Source organism: Amblyraja radiata, chromosome 13 (genome assembly GCF_010909765.2).
Source record: "Amblyraja radiata isolate CabotCenter1 chromosome 13, sAmbRad1.1.pri, whole genome shotgun sequence".
Classification (NCBI taxonomy): domain Eukaryota; kingdom Metazoa; phylum Chordata; class Chondrichthyes; order Rajiformes; family Rajidae; genus Amblyraja; species Amblyraja radiata.
The window spans coordinates 60,172,760-60,193,837 of NC_045968.1; the positions used below are offsets into that span (position 1 = coordinate 60,172,760).

A 21,078-nucleotide genomic window follows, 5' to 3' on the forward strand; every position below is an offset into this window, starting at 1 on the left:
CTCTGCAACTCCTCGGTTCACTCATCTCTTCCCACCCAAACCATCCCCTCCCCAGGTACTTTCCCCTGTAACAGCAGGAGATATAACACCTGTCCCTATACCCCCTCGCTCACTTCAACTCAGGGACCCAAGTTGCCCTTCCAGGTGAGCGAGAGATCCACACGCACCTCCTCTAATCCCATCTACTGCATCCAGTGTTCCGACGTGGACTCGTGTACATTGGCAAGTCCAAGCGTAGACTTGGCAATCATTTCGTCAAACATTTATGCTCCACCGATGCCTGTTGGATCTTCCAGTTGCTACCTGTTTTACCTCCTCATCCTGTTGCCACACTGACCTTCCTGGGCCTCCCCCATGCCAGAGTGAGGCCACACGCAAACCAGAGATACAGCAATTCCATCTGATACCAAAGATAGCCACAAAATGCTGGAGTCCAGATGGGACACAGGGAAGGGGGGTTGGGGTGGGGTAGGAAGAAGATGAAGGGGGCTTTTACACACAGGGTGCTGGAGTAATTCAGTGGGTCAGGCAGCATCTCTGGAGAAAAAGGACGGGCAACGTTTTGGTCAACAACCCTAACCAACCTCTTCAGTTGCACCGTAGAAAGCATCTTATCAAGCGCCATTCGAGACCGCAAGAAAATTGCAGAGTTGTGAACGCAGCTCAGACCATCACACAAACCAGCCTCCTATCCATCTGTACTTCACACTGCCTTGGCAAGGCTGCCAGCATAATCAAGGACCAATCTCCTCCATCTCTCCCATCAGGCAAGGAGAACAAAAGTTTAAAAACTCATGCCTCTAGATTCAGGGACAGGTTGTTCCCAGCTGTTATGAGGCAACAGAACAGTCCCATTAGCTAGAGTGTGGCCCTGACCGCCATCACTGGGAGTGACTCCCTCACAAGGTCTCACTCTACCTCATTAGGGACCTTTGAACTATCGATTATCAGTACACGTCTCAATAATAAATTAAACGCAATGAAAAGGTCATGAGGTCATAATTAATAGGAGCAGAATTCAAGTTCAAGTTCAAGTGAGTTTATTGTCATGTGTCCCTGTATAGGACAATGAAATTCTTGCTTTGCTTAAACACACAGAAAATAGTAGGCATTTACTACAAAACAGATAAATGTGTCCATATACCATGATATAAATATATACACACATGAATAAATAAACTGATAAAGTGCAAATAACAGAAAGTGGTTATTAATAATCAGAGTTTTGTCCGAGCCAGGTTTAATAGCCTGATGGCTGTGGGGAAGTAGCTATTCCTGAACCTGGTTGTTGCAGTCTTCAGGCTCCTGTACCTTCTACCTGAAGGTAGCAGGGAGATGAGTGTGTGGCCAGGATGGTGTGGGTCTTTGATGATACTGCCAGCCTTTTTGAGGCAGCGATTGCGATAAATCCCCTCGATGGAAGGAAGGCCAGAGCCAATGATGGACTGGGCAGTGTTTACTACCCTTTGTAGTCTTTTCCTCTCCAGGGCGCTCAAATTGCCGAACCAAGCCACGATGCAACCGGTCAGTATGCTCTCGACTGTGCACCTGTAGAAGTTAGAGAGAGTCTTCCTTGACAATCAGACTCTCCGTAAACTTCTCAGGAAGTAGAGGCCATTCGGCCCATCAAGTCTACTCCGCCATTCAATCATGGCTGATCTATCTCTCCCTCCTAACCCCATTCTCCTGCCTTCTCCCCATTCCCACTACCTCTGTCGCACCATTGGTGGCATTGCTATGGCACTATGTTCCTCCTGTTTAGAATTCAATTCCTATGCCCTGCGGCCAAGATAATGAATGAGCTGAATTTTAGCTCCTCCAAGTTCACACACTGTGTTGGAGCTCCTCCCCCAACCTTCATCATGCAAGAGGTGTCTTTGAAGTGTCCTCCTGACATTATCCAGCTGTTATGAATGTGTGCAGAATTAAAGGGTGCTCTTTTAGAAAGGAGGTGAGGTGGAACTTATCTTGTCAGAGGGTGGAACCCATTGCCACAGAGGGCTGTGGAGGCCAATTCAGTGAATATTTTTTAAGACAGATAGACAAATTCTTGATTAGAACGGGTGTCAAGGGTTATGGGGAGAAGGCAGGAGAATTTAATTAGGAGGCAGAGATCAGCCATGATAGAATGGCGGAGTGGACTTGATGGGCTGAATCGTCTAATTCTACTCTTATAACTTGTGATTTGTGAATTTATGAAGATCCAAATGCTGGATTAGGTTTAAACAGTCCACATTTTTGGAGGTATAAAAAACATTTGTGCTGCAGGCTTCTGCTGGAGGCGAGAACATTCTGAGCTTAAATTATGAGCTGTGTAAAAGACTTTCCAGCAGTATGGTGCCCAATAAACCGAATTGTCTGTCATAGATTAGATTATGGAGCTGTAGGCAATTGTGTTGTTACAGCCACTCCAAATTAAAATCAACGTTTTGAACTGAATTCCCACAGAAACCTTGAAGGTTTATTAACTCTGTCACATACTTACAATTTAATGTTGAAATGATAACAATACTTTTGACAGTTCACTTCTTGGTTTGACTAGTGTTGCTAAATCCTCTTCCAATGTCGATGAGATACGTTTTGGAAGAGAGTTATGTAATTCACATAATAAAGTAAGAAGATTGTGCAAAGAAATGTTCCCATCCTTGTGGACAGACCCTAGAGATCCTTCAGTGTTTAATTGCTTCTCAATTGATACCAGAGTGGTCACCATTCCACAATAGTACTTTAGCTTAGTTGAGTTTGTTGTGAAACAGGCCCTTCGGCCCACCGAGTCTGCACTGACCAGCGATCCCCGCACATCAACACGACCCTACACACACTAGGGACAATTTTATATTTATACCAAGCCAATTACCTACAAACCTGTAGTCTTTGGAGTGTGGGAGAAAACTGAAGATCTCTGAGAAAACCCACGCAGGTCACGGGGAGAACGTACAAACTGTGTACAGACAGCGGACGTAGTCGGGATCGCACCCAGGTCTCCGGCGCTGTAAGGCAGCAACTCTACCGCTGCGCTACAGTGCCACCACCGTGTGTGAAAGATTTCTCACAAACTTTAATAAATTGAGGCTCTCCACCTTTGTGCTATTTGTGAATTGACATGCAGTGATTTTCATAATACATACACTTTCTGTATCATTTGTTGCGCTGATCATCTTTATAATCTTATTTCCTCTTTGCAAAGTTGAGGCCAAGTCTCTCGGTTTTTCCGTGAAAGTTTGATCATTGAAATCAGAGACCAGCCTCGTGGCTCTTCCCCACCCAGCATCCAGCTTTAAATTGTCGGGATTGAACTGCAGTATTGTTCTCATCCTAAGGGAAACTGCCTCACTTTCCGAAATGTAATTTCGATATATTTGTCCATTCTGCATTGAACGTTAAGTTCTGTGAACAAAAATTTACCACCTTTATTATTTCATCAAGAATTGTACATATTCAGTAACCTTATCCTGCCTGATCTCAAAAGTTGTGGAAATTGTACCTTTTGTGGTTACTTCACCCTCAGCAACCTTTGGACCCTACTGACACACATTGTAGATGTCAAACTTTCCTGACTGCACCAGGTTCCTCCCATTGTTGATGGTGCTGGTACATTTATCACACCTTACGTTTCTCTGTCCCTACCATTATCAACAACATCACCTTCCTCTTCACATGTATTAGAACACAATAGGTTTGCACCGAACATGATGCCATGTTAAACTGATCTCATCTGCCTGTGCATGATCCATATCTCTTTATTCCCTCCACTTCCATGTGCCTATCTAAAAGCCTGGCAAAAGCCACTATCGTATCTGTCTCCACCATCACGCCCGGCAGTGTGTTCTGGGCCCCCCACTGCTCTCTGTGTAAACAACTTGCCCCTCTCATCTTATAGCTATGCCCTCTAGTGTTGGACATTTACACCCTGGCATTTCTCTACTCTCTATCCTCACCTGAACCTTGACAATATTGTTTTTTTCTTCAGGATTATTTGCACACAGGCACTTTGTACTGGGCGGGCCCAGAGTTACAATCATGCTTGAGATTTTTGAACGGGTGATGAAGATGATTAATGAGGGTAGGACAGTGGATGGTGTACACACGGACATCAGTAAAGTTTTCGACAAGGACCTAGGTGGTAGGCTGATCCAGAAGACTAAAACCTGTTGCAAATTGAATTCAACGTTGGCTTGGCCAGAGAAGAGAAAGGGTGTTCTTCCTACTGGAGGTCTGTGACTAGTTTTGTCTGCAAGGATCAGTGCTTGGACCTCACTGACCAACATTGCTGTGTTAGAAACATGAGCTTTTGACTCCATGGGCAAGGTAGGTGTGGGCTATCTATAACCCTTGTTATTTCACCATATGCACCCTTTCCGCATGCCTCACAATGCCTCTGGCATCATAATGGGCAGCACAGTGGCGCAACGGTAGAGTTCAATCAAGCAGTAGAGACCCGGGTTCGATCCTGGCAATGGCTATTTGTACGGAGTTTGTACGTTCTCACCGGGACCCGTGTGGGTTTTCTCCGGGTGCTCTGGTTTCTTCCCACATGCCTAAAAACATACAGGTCTATAGGCTAGTTGGCTTGGTAAAATTGTAAAAATTGTCCGTAGTGTGTGTAGGGCAGTGTTAATGTGTGGGGATCACTGGTCAGTGTGGACTCGATGGGCCGAAGGGTCTGTTTCCACACTGTATCTAAACCAAAAACTTATGGACTTACCCATCATCTTTCATCTGCAGGCTAGCCCAGCAACCTCCTCATATGCATTGCCCAGTGCCGTGTTTGTGTCTGACCTCATCTTTGGCAGATACTATCTGAGATATCCTCAGCCATGGCTCTGCAGGTGGTCATTCATGTCCAGTGATCTAATGCCAGAGGTCTAGGTCCATGCTCTCCTCCTCAGTACCTGATGTGCCAGAATCCAGGCTGGTGGCTCTGCATGTATAGGAAGGAACCTGGTTTACAATTTCACAAGTTACAAGTTTACCCTGAAAATAGACACAAAATAGATCAATGTTACACAATAGACAATAGGTGCAGGAGTAGGCCATTTGGCCCTTCAAGCCAGCACCGCCATTCAATATGATCAATGTGATCATCCCCAATCAGTACCCCGTTCCTGCCTTCACCCCATCTCCCCTGACTTCGCTATTTTTAAGAGCCCTATCTAGCTCTCTCTTGAATCCAGAGAACCCGCCTCCACCGCCCTCTGAGGCAGATAATTCCACAGACTCACCACTCTCTGTGAGAAAAAGTGTTTCCTTGTCTCTGTTCTAAATGGCTTACTCCTTATTCTTAAACTGTGGCCCCTGGTTCTGGACTCCACCAACATTGGGAACATGTTTCCTGCCTCTAGCATGTCCAAACCCTTAACAATCTTACGTGTTTCAATGAGATGCCCTCTCATCCTTCTAAACTCCAGAGTGTACAAGCCCAACTGCTGCATTCTCTCAGCATATGACAGTCCCGCCATCCCGGGAATTAACCTTGTAAATGTTTGCATGGGGAAGATTGCAACCACCACTCTGACTGTCCTCCTGATTACATTTTATCTCTGTATGCTTTATTGTCACCTTCCCCTAGCTAACAATGATCTATTCCACATTATCCTTGATCCTCGTCCCCTTTGATGTCTCGTTTCCACACCTTACCCTTCCATATCTCTGTGTCTCTTTCTCCCCTTGCTCTCAGCCTGAAGAAGGGTCTCGACCCAAAACGTCACCCATTTCTTCTATCCAGAGATGCTGCCTGTCCCACTGAGTTAAGGGCCTGTCCCACGAGCATGCGACTGCATGCGGCAAGCGCGACCTAACATGGTCGCTTGAGCGGTATGGTCTCGTGGGGCCGGTCCCACTTCGATTGCCGGAGCCGTATGGAGTTGTGCGGAGCTGGTCCCGACATCGCGCGGGGCTCCGGAAAACTGACAGTGTTCAAAAATCCCGCACGACAACGGCCTGCCAGCCCGCAGACGCATTGAGGCCGTACGCACTGCCTCAACGGGCATGCACAGCGTCTTGACGCCGTACGCAGCGTCTTGATGGCGTACGTCACACGCGAACTTCCCGCAGACTTCGCTTGAACTTCACGTCACTCACTCGACCTCTGCACGGCCCCCGCTTCCGGTTTGGTCGCACTTGCCTCATGCAGTCGCATGCTGGTGGGATCGGCCCTGTACGGGGATCACTCGACCTCCGCGCAACCCCCGTGCGGCCCCCGCTTCCGGTTTGGTTGCGCTTGCCGCATACAGTCGCATGCTCGTGGGACAGACCCTTTACTCCAGCATTGTGTGCCTATCTGTGGTGGCTGCTCATGGCAGGCTGTCCTCTTCCACACTGCCTGCCTGCTGGTCCCCGCTGCCTTAGCGTGGATGCCTGAAATCAAGGCACTAGAACAGGGTCCTGGTGAGAGGAGGATTGAAGTATGATGAGGAACCTGTAAATTGAAAAGATTGTGGGTTGAGCAAGTGGAGCAGAAACAAACTATTGACTTCAATATTGCCTGTGCTGACATGAGCCACTGACATAGTGATGGGTACAGTAATAATGAGCTGTTGATGAGCCCCCCCCGTATCTATTATCACTGGCACTGTTCATGTAACATGACAGAGCCAGCTTTGTTCACCAATACAGCACACGTTTATGCAGGTTTTCCTCTCATAGTGTTCCATTCATTATCCTTGTAATTTCAGATCTGCATCCCATCTATGGTAGGTAGGCACAAAAAGCTGGAGTAACTCAGCGGGTCTGACAGCATCTCTGGAGAAAAGGGTGACGTTTCGGGTCGAGACCCTTCTTCCGATTCAGGGTCAGGGGAAAGGGAAACGATAGATATAGACGGTGATATAGAGAGACATTGAACAAATGAATGAAAGATTTGCAAAAAAGTAACAATGATCGTGGAAACCGTCCTTTGTTGGCTGTGAGCTGGGTGAAAACGATTTATAGACAATGAAAGTAAACAGGATGACAGTGAACCTCATACAACGACTAGGGTGGGGGAGGGATGGAATGAGAGGGGATGCAAGGGTTACTTGAAGTTAGTGAAATCAATTAACATACGGTTGGGGTGTAAGCTGCCCAAGCAAAATATGAGGTGCTGTTCCTCCATTTTGCGTTTGGCCTCACTGGAGGAGACCCAGGACAGAAAGGTCAGTGGGAATGGGAGGGGGAGTTAAAGTCTTTGGCAACCAGGAGACCGCGAAGGCCAAGGCGGACTGAGCAAAGATGTTCAGCGAAATGATCGCCCAGTCCACGTTTGGTCTCGCCGATATATAGAATACATGAAACAGCAGACAGTAGATGTGGTTGGAGGAGGTGCAAGTGAACCTCTAGAGTTCAATGGTGACTTTTTTGGTAATATTTAGTTCATGACATTCACATGTTTGATCAGCCCTGAGGGCCTATAAATACCAGTAACACATTGTGGTGTCAGCACAACAAACTGCTGGGCATGTATGCGAATGCAACAATGTGCAGCTCAACAATCCAAGCTGCTTTTGAAGAGAATGTAGAGTCATCTTACCAAAAGCAATGTTTACACTTCAAGCTGAAGAAACAGAATTTTAATCAGGATGAGATGCCATATATTTTGCATCCATGGCTTTTGATTTAAAATTTTGAAGTAATGAATTTCAAGATGATAAAAGATGGATTGATATTGTGAATTGGAATTGTTTAATAATCTTGAACAATGATGTTTGTGCTGAGTAACCTGTGACTCTTCTATTTTTATAATGATGATGACTAAAGAGTCTCAATTTTCCACTAACCTTGTGTTTGATTTGTACTTCAGCCCAGCGATTCTGCCATGTGTTAGCATTGAAAGACTAGTAGATTAAGTCAGTTCTGAACATACACAGGCATCAAAGTATCATGTGCATGGTTCACTATTAATCCCCCTACACCATAGTTCTCCTATGACCTTCAAGTTGCAGCAGATATCCTTTTATCAGATGGTGGGTAGTAGCTAGAAATTATATTATGGATTAAATTATGCTGGATTTGCTATTCTATCCACTGACTGCAAAGCAGCAATATGTTTGAAAACGTGATATGCAATGTAATTAGTTAATAAAATTAATAACATTTGGCTCATAGAACGTTTTAGAAAATAAGACCCCTTTTGAAATAAAGTTCTTACACTGCATAGTAGTCAGTATGCTTCTGGATGAACCATGGAACATAGAAACATAGAAACAAGGTGCAGGAGGAGGCCATTCGGCCCTTCGAGCCAGCACCGCCATTCATTGTGATCATGGCTGATCGTCCCCTATCAATAACCCATGCCTGCCTTCTCCCCATATCCTTTGACTCCACTAGCCCCTAGAGCCCCATCTAACTCTAACCTTGTAGTCTGATATATTATTGGGTGTTACATACCAGTTCACTTCTCAGAACTCATCCTACGCACCATTTACAATTTAAGGAAGCCAATTGAGCAACAAACTTGTACGTCCTTGGAGTGTGGGAGGAAACCGGAGGGCCCGGAGAAAGGTCACAGAGAGAACGAACAAACTCCATACAGACAGCTCCCTTAGTCAGGATTGAACCCAGGACTCTGGCACTGTCAGGCAGCAACTCTACCGCTGCACCATTGCTCCAGCCCTGGATCTTTACCCTGAATTGGCTCTAATTTACCCTAATTTCCATCGCAGATCAGGTTTTAAATATTGGTTTAATTCCTGATTTATGAAGTGTGGCCGTTCATTTTATTTGATTTGAATGTGTGGCAATCATCTCATACTATGTACACCAGTGGATGCATTCATGGGCAATTTGTTGTCCCTTGCCCTCTAACTTTGTCAAGGCAGTTTTTAGTTTGAAAACTTCTAGATTAGATTCTCTTCAAAATGCATGGGCATGTTGTATTTTACTAAATATTGATTGGTATTTGTTTTCTTCGGTCAGGATGAATATGAAGTTGAAGATGACATGACACCATCAGAGGTAAACCCACACTTTTTTGAAACTATAAATGTAGTCATTCTTGAATTCATATTTTTGCTTGGTAAAATTAACATATGATACAATTAATTCACTTAAATATCTATCAGAAATGTATTTCTACTATCGTGTTTAAGTAATATTATGATGTCTACCCTTATTAGAACTATTCCAATAAATAGATCAGGAGTTAGATGAATGTAAATGTGAATTTCATTAGCTTAAACTTTGATATCAATATTTGGCGCAGTGGTAGAGCTACTACCTTAGGTCCTGACTACGGGCGCTGTCTGTACGGAGTGTGTACTGAATGACCTGCGAGATCTTTGCTTTCCCCCCACACCCTAAAGACGTACAGGTCTGTAGGATGGTGTTAGCGTGAGGGGATCGCTGGTCGGCACGGCCTGTTACTGGGCTGTATCTCTAGACTAAAGTAAATTAATTTTGAGGACTTCTCCACTACTTCATATACAAGCTAAACATGATTACAAAGATAAAGATAGATGATGACAAACATATTCTTTGCTAAATTTATTAAGGGCCTGTCCCACTGTACGAGGTAATTCACGAGTTTTCCCCTGAACTCGCAGAATGTTCATAACGAGTCAGTAGGAGGCCGTGGTAGTCCGTGGATGTTTGGTAGCGGCTCGTTACGCTAGCCGTAGGTACTTGTGGCATCAGGTAAGTCGGGGTGTTTTTTCATCCCGTTGAAAAATGTCCACGAGTAAAAAAATAGTCTGGATGACTCGTACAGTGGGACAGGCCCTTTGGGTGCAGAAAAGGTACATTAAAAGAGCAGAGAAAATGTTATTTTTCTCATACCATCATCGATGGGGTTTGAACTGCTGTCTGTGTTATTGGATTGCTGCCAGTAAAGATCGGGTAAGCAGAGGATGACCACCGCAGGGAAATGGTGCAGGATTAATATCAGAAATTAGTCCGTGGAAAAGAACTGCAGATGCTGGTTTACACCGAAGATAGACACAAAATGTTGGAGCAACTCAGGCAGCATTTCTAGAGAGAAGGAATGGGTGACATTTCGGACTGAAACGTCAACCTCTCCTTCTCTCCAGAGAAGCTGCCTGTCCGGTAAAGAAATGAGTCTATTATACTCCTTGTTCTTTAGTTTAGTTTAGAGATACAGCAGGGAAACAGGCCCTTCGGCCCACTGAGTCCCTGCCGACCAGCAATCCCCATGCGCTAATGCTATCTTGCACACACTAGGGACAATTTACAATTATACAAAACCAATTGTACCAAGCTAATTGGTGTTTGAATAACTTACAAACCGGTACGTCTTTGGAGTGTGGGAGAAAACCCACGCTGGTCACGGGGAGAATGCACAAACTTCGTTGAGACTGGCACCTTAGTCTTCTTTCCTGTATGATCAGAAACATTATACTTTTAACAAGATTATTGCTTGACAACTGCAACTAACTCTCTCCGTTACTACCTTTTTAAGTCTTGTTTGATCAACTCTCAAAATGAGCAGATCACAAAGGTAATGAGAAAGGTTTATAGAAGGAGTCATCACAAGCCTTGGCTCCACTTATGCTTATCAACAGCTTTGATGTCCCAAGAAAGACTAAACTCATGCAGTGGCTGAACTTGTTTGGTTGTTGTAAACATTTATTTTCTAATTAGTTTTTTTGGACCTTCAGTCACTCTTCTCTAAAACATTAAAAATAAGATTTTCACATTTTTAAATTTTTATATATCAAAAAAATGATTACTAAAGTTTAAAAAATGAAACATTATTAACCAACTGAGGCAGTCAGGGCCATAAACAGCTCAACAGCCTTAAACAGCTCAAGCAGCTTATAGAACGATAATCCACCATGGACACCAACAACAAGGACCAATACGTGTACTGGCACCATTTTGCCTACAAAAGAATAGTGCTGATGTAAACGATCCTGGTTTGACAGTGTTGCCAATGCTGCAGCCTTTGACATGGCTGATATTATCATACTGCTTCAATGACTCTCCACTGATACCAGGCTGGAGGGGTCAGGACTTCAAAAGCAAATTACTGCACATACTGAAGATAAGTAAAAATAGGAATTATTGGAAATTGCAATTAAGGCAGGATTCAGTCACTGACCTGAAATGTTAATTCAGTTTCTCTCTCCACAGATGCTGCCTTACTTGCTCCTTCTATTAATTGCTAGTGCTTTTTACGGCTGTATTCACCTAGTGTCATTTTCATATATCTAGTTACAACCCGTGGTTTTAATCCAGAAGTTGACATTTTCTTCCCCCCATAGACCCAGTGAGCTCCTCAGTTTGTTTATTGCCTATAAAGAATACTCTGGTTGCTCCAACAATGTTCTCTCTAATGTTACACAAGGATTTGTTCTAAAACTCCCTCTTTCTTTACTACAAGCAGGTCCTTAGAAACATATCTGAAAAATAGTGTTGATTCCCACATGCTGGCACCCAAATTTACCTCATCATCTCTGTGGGAAAGAACTGCAGATGCTGTTTAAAGCAAAGAGAGACACAAAGTGCTGGAGTAACTCAGCGGGACAGGCAGCATCTCTGGAGAAAAGGAATAGGTGACATTTCGGGTCGAGACCTTCCTCAGACTGATGAAGGGTCTGAAGAAGGATCTCGATCCAAAGCGTCATCTATTGGTTTTCTCCACAGCTGCTGTCTGTCCCGCTGAGTTACTCCAGCACATTGTGTCTTTCCTCATCATTAGTTTAGATTAGATTTAGTTGAGGTTTTCAGTGTAGAAACAGGTCCTACCAGCAAGTCTACACTGACCCTTGCTCACCCATGCACTAGTTCTACATGATTCCATCCTCCCATCCTACGTGGAAAACCCACATTGTCACGGGGAGAAACTCTGCACATGTAGTCAGGACCGCATCCAGCTCTCTGGCGCTGTGAGGTGACCGCTCTTCTGCTGCACCACTGTGCCACCCTCTGTGTATCTTCTCTCTACCTGTCAACAGTCACAATGTTGTTATTTAATAAGCTCCCAAGCCTCCAGTATAAGATGAGCAATTTTTTTTGCCCAGTTAAATTGAGTGAATTCTGGATTCTAAAGCTACCACCTTCAATCCAATTGCACATTTTGTTAACTACCTCTACTACTACCTGCAAGTCTCTCTTTGGCCACTGCCTGAAACTGAAGAAAACTATTCGCAGTTCAGATGTTCTATCTGAATCCAAGTTACGTTTTGGTTTTCATACCCATGTCGAAAACAGAGAGTTGCTATAAGTCTAGTGTAGGTTTAGGTTTATGCTTGACACATCTATCGTGATGCAGTTAAAAGCTTCTGTTTGTGTGCTCTCCAATCTAATCAGATATTGCTATACATGATTACAATCAAGGCAAACACGAGTACAAGAGGTGGAGTGAAGAGAAAGGTACCAGATGCTGAATATAGTTCCCAGCATTGTAGCGGAGTCCCAGAGGTTCAATCTCCACAATGGCGTAGGATGGACCATTCCATGATGCTCCAAAGACAGCGTGAAGTATGGGGAGTCTGGTCTGTGCGATAGACTGGGCTACATCCATAACTCTCTGCAATTTCCTTGCAGTGCATCTGTAGATGTTTGTAAGAGTCGTTGGAGACATGCTGAATTTGCTCAATCTCCTGAGGAAGGAGAAGCGTCTGTGCACTTTTGGTTGCTGTCGCTTCAATGTGGGTGGTAATATTTATAGCAGCGAACTTGGAGTCCTCCACCATTTCCACTTTGGCACCATTGATGCTGACATACTCCGGCACACTTCCTGAAGTTGATATCTAGCTTCTTTGCATTGCTGACATTGAGTGAGAGGTTGTTGTCAAGACACCATTCCCAAGATCCAGCTCACCACAAGTGCTGTCATCCTTCAACTTGTGGATGGAGTTGGAACAGAATTTGTCTTCACAGTGGTGAATGTATAGGGAGTACACTCAGAACACATCCTTGCGGGGCACTTGTGTTGAGATTTATCGTGGAGGAGGTGTTGTCCCCTTTCTTCACTGACTGTAGTCTCCAGGTCAGAAAGTCAAGGATCCAGTGGAAGAGGGGGAGGTTCTGATTCCCAGGTCCAGGAGTTTGGATGGGATTAAGGTATTGATAGAGCTATTGTCAATAAATAGGATTCTGACTTGGGTGTCTTTGTTGTCTAGGTGATTCAGAGATTTAGGGCCAGAGAGATGGTATCTGCTGTGGACCTGTTGAGATGCAGTGGATCAAAGCTGTCTGGGAGGCTGGAGTTAATGTGCACCATCACCAGTTTCTCCAAGCATGGTGGATGTCAGAGCCACTAGTCATTAAAACACACAGTAGAGTCATAGAATGATACAGTGTGGAAACAGGCCCTTCAGCCCGACTTGCCCACACCGGCCAACATGTCCCACCTGCTTGCGCTTGGTCCATAACCCTCCAAACCTGTCCTATCCATGTACCTGTCCAACTGTTTCTTAAACAATGGGATAGTCACAGCCTCGACTACCTCCTCTGGCAGCTTGTTCCATACACCCACCATACACATGTGTGAAAATGGTACCCATCGGATTCCTATTAAATCTTTTACCCTTCACCTTGAACCTATGTCCTCTGGTCCTTAATTCCCCTACTCTGGGTAAAAGACTGTGCATCTACCCAATCTATTCCTCTCAAGATTTTATACACCTCTATAGGATCACCCCTCATCCTCCTGCACGCCAAGGAATAGAGACCCAGCCTACTCAATCTCTCCTTATAGCTCAGACCCTCCCAGTCCTGGCAACATCCTCATAAATCTGCTCTGTACCCTTTCCAGCTTGACAACATCTTTCCTATAACATGGTGCCCAGAACTGAACACAATAATCCAAATGCGGCCTCACCAACATCTTATACAACTGCAACATGACCTCCCAACTTCTATACTCAATTCTCTGACTAATGAAGCCCAATGTGCTAAAAGCCGTTTTGACCACCTTATCTACCTGCGACTTCACCTTCATCTACCTGTATTCCGAGATCCCTCTGCTCTCCAATACTCCCCAGATCTCTGCCTTACTTCTATCTTGCTTCTTTTTGGCACCAGGATAATAGGCTCTGTCAAATGAGCCAGTCATACTCATGAACATGGTACAACAGCATTTATTGAAAGGCACTATAACATACTACAGCATGTTCCTTCAGCTGAGTAGCAGCATAGACTGCCAGCACGAGTTGGGTTGTGATAATATGAACAGTGTAGTATTATTCTAATAATAAAGCACTCCATTGGTTAGTAAGTGAAGTAACCAATCTACAGGATCATTTGAAGCAGTTGGGTGCCCCGGCATGAAGTGGTGATGGGTTAAAGATGTCCGTCAACACCTGTCCCAGCTAGTCCATGCAGGTCCAGGGGACATGGTCACGAACTCCATCCAAGCCATTTGCTTTCTGCAGATTCACTCTCAGGAAGGCTGATGTTATATCTGCCACAGTAACCGTTGGTAGGGGCACCGTAGGCTGTTGGGGATGGTGAGGTTCTTCCACTGACCTTCTGTTTTGTGCGAGCATACAATGCATTGTGCTCAGTGGAGAGGGACCCTTGTGTCCAGCTATACTGGCTGACTTCGATATGTGGCCTGTTGTAGCACTCAAGCCTTGCCACAGTTAGCGGGTATCCATGTCTTTGCCCGGGACACCAGCTTGGTCTGAAATTCCCTCTCAGCATCATTAATGGCTCAGTGTAGTTTGTGGATAGATTCCCTGCACTGCTTGGGACCATTTGATTTGGACGCTGCAGACTTGCTCTTCACCCGGGAGTAGTGGATCTCGCAGTTCATCCTTTGTTTCAGGAGGGGACCACGCTTATCGTCTTCTTTGGTACGCATCCTTCTACACACTTGCTGGTGAAGTCTGAGACAGTAGTGGCATACTCATAGGTTGGCCAGTGTCCTTGAGTAAGGACCAGTCCACCAACTCACCCGGCCTTGCTGGTCGGGTCTGCTCAGGTCCTGGTTAGCAAGCAACAAAAGCTTTTCGCTATACCCCAGTACACATGACAATAAACTAACCCAAACTGTGATCTGGCAAGTCCTTCGATCCCAGAGGTCGCAAAATCACCAGGCATGAAAGAAGTTTAAAGAGAATATTGTTAGCTCAGCTAGAAAAAAATGATAGATGCACAAACGATAAAGAGATTTAAAGAGTGGGCTGACTGTATCTGATGGTAGTAGATCCTCACCTGGGACCAGCATGCCAAGAGTCCTTTTCAATAACCAGTTGAATACTCCAGGGCATTCAATTTCTGAACAATTTTGTGATATTGAGCAGTTGGAGAGTTCATTAGGAATTGAGAATTTGATTTTCAATTTGTTTCCAAGATGACGTATGTCAGAAAGAATGTCAGGGCATCAATGAAGTTGGCGCTAAATTTGCCATGATAGGAACTAGAATTTCTGACACACACTGACAGCCTGAACTTCACAGCTTTCTGTAATGACAGAGGGAATAGTTAACTAAATTGATGTATTTAAAACTCTAATCCACACAGCGAAGTGTCAGAACAAATTGCCGGGATAGATTTCTATGCCATTTCTCTGCTGAATTCAGTTCAGAATTATTGAAACACTTCAACTGCAAACTGATGATTACAAATGTTTCCCTAGGTTGTGGAGTGGGAAGACAAACAGTTTGATGAACAAGTGGACTTCAACAACTGTAAGATTGACCCAGCACCCTTCCAGCTTGTAGAATGGACATCTTTACACAAGGCAAGATCTATAAGATTGCTATAAGATATGGGGTTCGATCGGAGAGATAGATCAGCCATGATTGAATGGCGGATTGGACGATGGGCCGAATGGCCTAATTCTACTCCTATCACATAACCTTATGACCTTTTGTTAACTCCATTGCTGTCATTGCAATGATAATTTGCAGGAGATACAAGGAATTTCAGCTGCTGGTATCTTGAGTAAAACACAATGTGCTGGAGTAACTCTGCTGGTCAGGCAGCATAAGTTCATTAGTTGTAGTAGCAGAATAAGGCCATTCAGCCCAGCAAGTCTACTCCGCTATTCAATCATGGCTGATCTTTCCCTCTCAACCCCATTCTCCTGCCTTCGCCCAATAACCCCTGACACCCCAGCTAATCAAAGACCTGTCAAGCTCCGTCTTTAGAATATCCATTGACTTGGCCTCCACAGCCGTCTGTGTCAATGAATTCCACAGATTCACCATCCTCTGACTAAATAAATTCCTCTGATCTCCTTTCTAAAGGCACATCCTTTTATTCTGAGACTAAAGCCTCTGGTCCTCGATTCTCCCACTGGTGGAAACATTCACTCTATCCAGGCCTTTCATTATTCGATAAGTTTCAATGAGGGGTCCCTTCATCCTTCTAAACTCCAGCGATTGCAGGCCCAGTGCCGTCAAACGCTCATCATATGTTAACCTAATCATCCCTGGGATCATTCTCGTGAACCTCCACTGGACCCTTGCCAACACCAGCACATTCTTCCTCAGATATGGGGCCCAAAACTACTCACAATACTTCAAATGCGGTCTGACCAGCACTTTATAAAGCCTCAGCATTACAGCCATGTTTGTGTGTTGTAGTCCTCTTGAAATTAATGCTGGCACCTATACGCAATATCACCCAGCTTTATGTAATCAAGCAACTTCCAGAGGTAACAATTGATCCGTTCTGCCAAGTCACTGGTGTTGATTGTGAATTGCTGAGACAGAGTGCTGATTCCCGTGGCACTTGGCCAATCTGAGAAAGTCTTCTTTATTCTGCAAATGAACCACTTCTCAATACCCCTGATTTTACACTTTACTCCTCATCTCACCTTATCTGGCAAACTTTTGTCTCCGTTTCAACTGAACCTTTGTCCACTCACCTGCTTATCAAAACCTCCCTCCACCTGTATCCACCTATCACTTCACAGACTGCCCCTCCCCCCCCCCCCCCACATCTTTCTCCCCACTACTATAATCGGTCTGAAGAAGCATCCCAACTTGAAACCTCACCTGTCCACTCCATTCAGACATGCTACCTGACCTGCTTAGTTACTCCAGCACTTTGTGTTTTACTCAAGATTGCAGCATCTGCAATTCCTTGTGTCTCCTGCACATTATCCTCTGACTAAAGAAATGTCTCCTCATCTCCTTCTTAAAGGAATGTCCTTTAATTCTGAGTATGACCTCTAGTCCTGGACTCTCTCACTAGTGGAAACATCCTCTCCACATCCACTCTATCCAAGCCTTTCACTATTTGTTACCTTTGTCTGCATGTTTTTTTTTTAATTCTGTAAAGTCCCTCATGGTAGGCTGATCAAGTAGATTCAGATGCATGGGGTCCAGGGTGCTTTGATTATTTGGATTCAAACCTGGCAAACTCATAGAAGGCAGAGGGTTGTGGTGGAAGGGAGTTACTCTGGCTGGAGGTCTGTGACCGGTGCAGGGATCAGTGCTGGGATCTGTGGTGTTTGTGCTATATATAAATGACAGAGGTAAATGGAGATAGTTTGATGAGTGAGTTTGCAGAAGACACCAAAATTGGTGGTGTTCTGAAGAGTGAAGGAGGCTGTCAAAATACACAGCAGGAGATAGGTTAGCTACAGAAATGGGCAGAGAAATGGCAGATGGAGTTTAATCCTAGCAAGTGTGAGATGTTGCACTCTGGAAGGTCGAATGTAAGAGGAAAGTATCCAGTTAATGGGAAAACCCTTAATAGCATTGACCTGCAGAGGGATCTTGGGGTTCAGCTCATAGCTCTCTGAAATTGGCAACACAAGGACGGAGTGGGAAAGAAGGAAAGAAGAGAGGGACAAGGAGATGTGCGGGACATGATTATTATGCAGAGAATGGTGGGTGCCTGGAAGATGCCACCAGGGGTGATGGTGGAGGCAGATTTGATAATGGCAATTAAGTGGCTTTTAGATAAGCACATGGACATTCAGGGAATGGAGGGTGGCAGATCACATGTAAGCAGAGGAGATTAGTTTAAACTGGCATTGTGTTTGGATGGACATTTTGGGCCTGACGGCCTGTTCCTGTGCTCTTCTCTTCTTATATGTTCTATGTCTCCATTAGCAATGAAGATGAAATTAGCATTTACAAGTATCTTCAAAACCTATGAAGAACAATGTGTAGTGAATTATTAAAAGGTGTTCAGCTTGAATGTTTATAGAAGAAATATCTATTTAGAAGGATTCATACCTGAAAGTACCCTCAGTGACTGAACTGCTGATTGTATTCAAACCTTAGTTAGGAGTACTTTACGCATTAGTTTCCTTTTGTAATGTCTGGAAAAATAACTTTTGTCGTTGAGTTATGCATTGTGTTTTATACTGGCAGGATAATGTGTTTATTACTGGCATTATACTTCTCTCAAACTATTTTGGGGAATGTATTTAAATATATATTTATAAAGGATTCTGGTATGGAACACACAAATAACATGTGAATGGTTAACAGTGTGTTTTAATTTATATGTGCAAAATTTAGAAACAATTCAATTTTTTAAAATCCAGATGCTGAAATCACACGGTTAAATAAATGATATATTTTCCCTGTAGTTTATACCAGGCAGTTCTACAAGTAAAAATAATTGCTTTAATGTGGATAATTTATAATGTAGGCAGCTGTGAGGTTGCTGTGTCGTTGTTTAAATCTCTGATTTGTGAGTGTGTCTGGCAGCAGTTGGCATATTATTTATCATGCAGTACAATAATATTGCCAATAACACTGTAGAATTACTGTCAGAAATATAGATGGAGATATTAAAGTAACATGTTGTGTGTCTCCACGGAGGATTAACAGTATGATCTAAGCCAATTCTGACATGCACAGATACGCTGTTTCTTTCCATACATTCTCAACAGCATCGTTTTAATCATTGGCAGACGTCGCATTTAATAATTGATCCTGTTACGACCACTGTATTAAATTTCAAGTGATGCTCTGTGCACAAAGCCAAGTCAATTAAATAACCAGTAACAGTTTCTGAGCAGCAAATTAATGAGCATGTGCATTTGTTAAATTGCTTATATCAGATGCAATAAATTAATGTGGCAGTATTTCACAGGGACTATCTGTCAAAGCAATATTATTATATCCCAGTCTGAGGAATTCTTATTACTAGCTCTTGATATTGTATCTTCTCTGTGTGGTTATTTTATTATTACCCCGATAACATTTCTCTACCATGCTATCCTTTTCCATTTGTTTTGTCAGTGAAATATTTGGTGGGGATTGAAAATTGGGAGCAATTAGGTCAAATTGAATTGTATTTCCCAGAATTTTATTTTTACTTAACTACTTTCACACAAAGGGTGGTGGGTGTATGGAATGAGCTGCCAGAGGAGGTAGTTGAGGCTGGGACTATCCCAACATTTAAGAAACCGTTAGATAGGACAGGTTAGGAGTGGTATGGACCAAACGCGGGCAGGAGGGACTAGTGTAGCTGGGACATGTTGGTCAGTGTGGGCAAGTAGGGCCGAAGGGCCTGTTTCCACGCTGTGTCATTCTATAACTCCATGCAGTGCTGCTTGAAGGTTTTCCTTTCATTCTGAATAGACAATAGATGCAGGAGTCGGCCATTCGGCCCTTCTAGCTGGCACCGCCATTCAGTGTGATCATGGCTGATCATCCACAATCAGTACCCCGTTCCTGTCTTCTCCCCATATCCCCTGACTCTGCTATCTTCAAGAGCCCTATCAAACTCTCTCTTGAAACTATCCAGAGAACCGACCTCCACCGAATTCCACAGGCTCACAACTCTCTGTGTCAAAAAGTGTTTCCTCATCTCTGTTCTAAATGCCTTACCCCTTATTCTGAAACTGTGGCCCCTGGTTCTGGACTCCCCCAACATCGGGAACATGTTTCCTGCCTCTAGTGTGTCCAAACCCTTAATAATCTTATATGTTTCAATAAGATAACCTCTCATCCTTCTAAACTCCAGAGTATACAGCTCAACCGCTCCATTCTCTCAGCATATGACAGTCCCGCCATCCCGGAATTAACCTTGTGAATCGATTGCTGCACTTCCTCAATAGCAAGAATGTCTTTTCTCAAATTAGGGGACCAAACCTGCACACAATACTCCAGGTGTGGTCTCACTAGGGCCCTGTACAACTACAGAAGGACCTCTTTGCTCCTTTTCTCAACTCCTCTTGTTATGAAGGCCAACATGCCATTCGCTTTCTTCACTGCCTGCTGTACCTGCATGCTTACTTTCATTGACTGATGAACAAGGACCCCCAGATCCCGTTGTACTTCCCCTTTTCCCAACTTGACACCATTTAAATAATAAGCATAAATGTTCATGATTTCATTTGAAGCATTTCTTCAGGTGGAGAGTCACATAACACTTATATTGGTTGGAAAAGTTAAAGGTTGCGAGTGCAAATTGCGGAATGAATTGTGATGGGAAACAATTGAGGAAGGAACTCAGCAATGATGTCCCCTGCACAATTTAGTTCCAACGTTCATTTGTCATCAGTATCAATGCCCACTGATAATGTGTAGGAAGGAACTGCAGATGCTGGTTTAAACTGAAGATAGACATAAAATGCTGGAGTAACTCAGCGGGCCAGGCAGCATCTCTGGAGAGAAGGAATGGGTGACGTTTCAGGTCGAGACCCTTCTTCAGATTGATCTTTCCTCCCACTCTCCAAAGAAGTACAGGTTTGTAGGTTAATTGGCTTGGTGTAAAATATAAAATTGTCCCTAATGTGTGTAGGGTGGTGTTAATGTGCGGGGATCGTTGGTCGGTGTGGGCTCAGTGGACCGATGGGCCTGTTTCCACGCTGAATCTCAAAACTAAACTAAACTAAAGGGCCTGTCCCACTAAGGCAATTTTTTCGGCAACTGCCGGCGACTGTCACAGTCGTAGCAGGTCACCGAAAAAGCGGTGACTGGACCCCCCCTATGACATCCTACCACCTAGTCCACGGCAAGCGACCGACAACCGGCAACCCATTAGGACGTCCAACGACGACCACACCTATGACAACCTACGACCACACTGGCGACGACCTACGACAACCGAAATCAACCTTCGTCCACTCGCGACAAGCTACAACAAGCAACGACCCTGTCGGCGACAACTGAAGACAATTCAGTCGCTGGTACCTGTAGATTGATGTAGATAGTCCCCAATGGAATTCACCGAAGTCAGCACCCAGCATCAACCAACGTCACCTGGCGACAACCTGCC

General features: G+C 44.3%; 1 protein-coding gene across 2 annotated transcripts in view; it reads left to right on the top strand.

Annotated features, from left to right (window-relative positions):
- The window catches only part of clcn2 (chloride voltage-gated channel 2), a 462,683-nt gene that overhangs the window by 435,550 nt on the left and 6,055 nt on the right, over positions 1-21,078 (top strand). For both annotated transcript variants that reach the window (XM_033032183.1, XM_033032184.1), the window contains 2 exons: positions 8,893-8,931; positions 15,521-15,625. In XM_033032183.1, the coding sequence (XP_032888074.1) occupies positions 8,893-8,931; positions 15,521-15,625 (144 nt within the window). The remainder of the gene's footprint in view (positions 1-8,892; positions 8,932-15,520; positions 15,626-21,078) is intronic.